This window comes from Hirundo rustica, chromosome 5, assembly GCF_015227805.2.
Source record: "Hirundo rustica isolate bHirRus1 chromosome 5, bHirRus1.pri.v3, whole genome shotgun sequence".
NCBI classification, from domain to species: Eukaryota; Metazoa; Chordata; class Aves; order Passeriformes; family Hirundinidae; genus Hirundo; species Hirundo rustica.
The window spans coordinates 61,874,037-61,878,195 of NC_053454.1; the positions used below are offsets into that span (position 1 = coordinate 61,874,037).

A 4,159-nucleotide genomic window follows, 5' to 3' on the forward strand; every position below is an offset into this window, starting at 1 on the left:
ACCGAGCGCTGTGGTGACAGGCTGTAGCCTGGACCAGCTCACAGGGTCGGTTGGTCAGTTGTTCTGTCCCCCCGGTTTTGCTTTTTGCTTTCGCTTGTCATAGGCCGGAGCGGAGCCCAGCCTTGAGGGTGAATTTCTTTGTAATTCCATAATCCGTCTGCATGCCCACCCACCGGAGCGGGTTGCTGGTGTCGGCTCTCCTGGCTTTCTTGATTTTTTTTTTTTTTTTGCATTTTGAGTTCAATTAGTGCTAACTTTTTTGTTTTTTGTTTTGTTTTTTTAACTTGCAGTGCAAGCTTCACATAAAGCCTGTCGAGCCAAGGATGTTCCTGCATTCACCTGCTTTTGCAGTAATGTGTCTCTGCCATCTGTTTTCTTTTTATATTTTTTTTTCCATTTTTTAACATGAATAACTATTAACTCATCTAATAACATAGTGGGAACAAGAAAGAAGAGGGATTGGGCGCAGGACTGTACGCGAGTGGAAGTTCAGGGGTGGGTGGAGGGACGAGGTAATGATGATACCGTGTATTTTTCTCACCAAAACCATCAGCAGTAAATTATTTTTGGCCCCCAGCCTGAACCAAGAGTCAGAGTTGGATGTCAGCAGCTCAGGTATTGACTGGCTCAGGTGTCCTCGGTGCTGCTGGCTGCAGGAGCCCTGTGCTGTGGGAGCCCCTGGATTCACCAGCCTCAGGGAAGGAGCGTTGTAGGAACGTCCCCGCCAGCCCAGCCCGCGGCACGGCTAAGGCTGGAGTTTAGCTGATGTGTTGCAGCAGCCCCAGTCCCTGCCGGGGAGAGGGAGGGGGGTGTGTGTAGATAACCAAGTGTAACTGACCTTGCATGCCGTGACATTTGCATGATAATTTGTGTTAGTTCCTGTTCTGTGCTGTCTGCCCTGGCCGTGCTGGGTTCGCTGGCCTGTGCTGGCCTGGTTTTCCAGCCCCCCTTCCAGCTCAGCCGAGCAGCTGCGGCTGAACACTGCGGCTGTCCCGGGGAGGGACCGTTCCCAGCACTGCTCTCCCTGCACTACTTGCCTCAAACCTTTGGAACCTCCCTTAAAATCCTACCTGCTTTCCAACGGGTAGGACCTTAGCGAGGCTTTTCATAAGCAGCCCTTATGGAATCAAATGCCTGGGCAGGGGGAAGATAGAACCTTCAGCATCTTCTTGGAGCTTCCAGGAGCATTCCTGCACAAACTTAAATACAGACTACCTGCAAGGCTGTGGGCTCCAGAATTCCAGGTCAAGGGAGAGAAGGTGCCTGGACGCACAGTGGCTGCGCTGCCCCCCAAGCCCTTCTGCGGCAGGAATGATGTTCCCTTCAGGTGGCCCTAGAACACGTCAAGCAGACGTAGGATGAGCCAGGCCCCACTCTCTGGCCAGCACGCGGTGGAAGTGGGTCTGTTTAAAGTGTTTTTTCCATGCCATTGCTTTCAGACAGTCTTTCCCTTCCTTCCCAAGGAGTGGTGAGCCATGCTTACCCTATGGCTCCTGGATTTCTTCCTCTGCCGGTGCACAGCCAGCACTTCCTCTGCCCCTAGCTAGGCAGTCTCCTGTTGCCTCCTTTAAAGCCCTCTTACACAAAACTCCTCCTGCCTGAGTCTCCCACTACTGCTGTTTGCCTGCTTCCAGATGGAATTTCTGTGGGGAAAAAGGCAGAATTCTCACTTTTTTTAGTCACTTTTCCCTCAAGTGCTTGGAGGTTAGCTTATGGGTTGTCTTGCTTTTTAACCCTCACCGCTTAAACATGGCTTTAGGAAGAAGATATCTATGTACCACGCCTTGGACAGACAGAAAAATGGATAAATAAGCTGGAAATAAAACAGTTGACCTTTTTATCTCTTTTTTTTTTTTATTATTATTATTATTTTGTTGTTGTTGGGGTTTGTGGTTTTGGTTTTTTTTTTTTCCATCCTGGACATGCCAACTATGCACTTTTCATCAGGTTAAATAGGTTTGCTGCAGGGTGGTTTGGAAAAATGAAATTCTGGTTCTTGTGGCTTCTGGCAAACCCAGCTTTAAAATCTTGAGTTATGAAGGAAGAAGTTTGAGTTGTTTGCATGAGTTTTTTACAGTCACATCACATGCCCATCACCGAATGCTCGTGGCAATATGCTTTGCTTCAGCTGCCTCTGTGCATGTCCTCTTTTTAATTACCAGTGTTTTGTGCCAAGTAGAAAACTTAATTTTAACATTTATTTCTCCTGCTTCATTTAACAGCCCTTCAGGGGATGTTTAGCAGGGGAAATCAGCTGAGTTGAGCTTTTCCTTTTTGACAGAAAGCTGTGGCCAAGTGCATTAGTGTCTTTTTGGTTGAGTTTTTCTCCAGCAGAAAACAAGCTGTGTTGGAGAAACTGGGAATAAACCACAAACTTGAAGATGTCAAAGGTACTGTTTTGTTTTTTTGCCAAAGGAGATCGCAATGACTTTTTTTTCCCCATCTTGAACTCCTGGGCCATGTTTGGCTTGTTCCTGCTGCACTTGTTGCTTTTCTTTCCCCATGCCTTTTTTCACAGTAGCCCCTGATGTGCATGGAGTGAATGATAACACTCAGGTCTGGCTGGATGTGCTTTTACCTTTGCATGTAAGTACGGCAGGAGGAGACTGATCCTTCCTGCCTCGCTCCTGACAGGAGACCCAGCTGTGCTTTTCTGGGAGATTCTCCAAGTTTTAACTTACTTGCAAGTGGGGTGGTTAAAACTCCTCTAAAACTGCATGTTCCTGACAAGGTGGATTTCAGTCCTTAGGCTAATACAAAGGAGCAGGAAAGCACGCTGAAACATGCTTTTTCTGGGATGGTGATGTTCCCAGGGCATGAAGCAAACCCCCAGAATGGAAAAGCAAAGACAGTCCAGGTCTCTGCGAGGGGCTGTGGCTGCTCTGTAGAGGGGGGATACACATGAGGGTGTGGCAGGCAGTGGGAAAGCAGGAGATGGATAAGGGTTTGCTCCCCCAGAACCTTCCGGGGGTCACCCAGTTGCTTTCAGGAGGGCAGTGGGTAGGAAGGTGCCCTTGCAGCTCGTGGTTGTGAAATGCATCATCCTGAAATGCATCTCCTGTGGCGCTCCAGGAGTGGGGAAAGCAGGCACTGGCACCCACCCCGGGCTCCTCTCCAGCTGGAGAGCTGCCATTCCTGTCACCCCCTCCGTGTGCTTCTGACAGCTTGAAATCCCATCAGGGAGATTTGCGTCTCCCTGGAAGTACATCCACGTTAAACGGGGCCGATGTTTCTGCAGGCAGCTCTCGTTCTGCTTCTCCCAAACCGTCCGAGTGCAGATGGAAATGTCTTTTTGTGTGTGACCACATCAGATCTGTCCATCAGATCCAGTCCCCTTCCGTGTCCCTTCTCCGAGGGCCCGGGCTGCGTGTGCAGGGTGTGATATCTGTGGTGCTCTCGCCAGCGCGTGCCAGCACCGAGCTCTACAAATATGAAGGGTTTTTATAATTAACGGGAAACCAAGCTGTGAACAGCGGTAGAAATCTTGTATTTTTAATATCCTGATTGCCTTAAACCATAGATGTAGGACTTTATTACCTTGCTATTGGAAAATAACCCATGTTTGTAACTAAGCAATTGTGTAACCTACATACAGTGTTAATGCAAATTATATGTATGCATCTGTTAGATATTGTCACTTTATTTGATGTTAAAATATTTCAGTTTTTGAATTACAGATGGAATAATAACCTTATAGCATAAGCTCAGTTATTTCTTGTATATGCTTCAGGTTACAGATCCAAATAGTGCCAACACTTGAAGCGGGGAGAGGAAATATATTTTTACCCAAAGCTTTGGTCTTTGCGTGGCCTTTGTGACGTTTGCTGTTGCCGTTCTGTGGCGGGGCGACAGGAGGGTCACCTGTCAGCCTCTGCCTTCCCAGCAGCTCGTTCTGTGCCTTGGAGGCGCCTCTGTAGGTCCGTGCTGCTGTTTGTCAGTCGCTTCTTGTGGTGCTCGTGACCCCACCTCAGCCGGCATCCCTGGGAGCTCAGGCCGGAGCTGGTGTGTGTGACACCTGCCCAGTACATTCCTTCCCTCGCGACTTATATTAAACCGTTGTTCCTCCTTTGTTCCACCCCTCCCCACACACCCCTTCGCTTTTTCATTTCAATTCTGAACGTCTGTTTCTTTTCTCTTCTGTTTTTCTCTTTTTCTGTAG

At 48.5% G+C, this 4,159-nt stretch overlaps 1 protein-coding gene across 3 annotated transcripts in view; it reads left to right on the forward strand.

Annotated features, from left to right (window-relative positions):
• Window positions 1–4,159, forward strand: part of SEPTIN11 (septin 11) — a 48,814-nt gene that overhangs the window by 39,693 nt on the left and 4,962 nt on the right. For 2 of the 3 annotated variants that reach the window (XM_040064284.2, XM_040064288.2), the window contains exon 10: window positions 291–3,791. The exons of the other annotated variant lie outside the window; for it this stretch is intronic. In XM_040064284.2, the coding sequence (XP_039920218.1) occupies window positions 291–306 (16 nt within the window). In that variant the 3' untranslated portion in view covers window positions 307–3,791. Of the gene's footprint in view, window positions 1–290; window positions 3,792–4,159 lie in introns of those variants that run through there. 3 annotated transcript variants of the gene reach the window in all.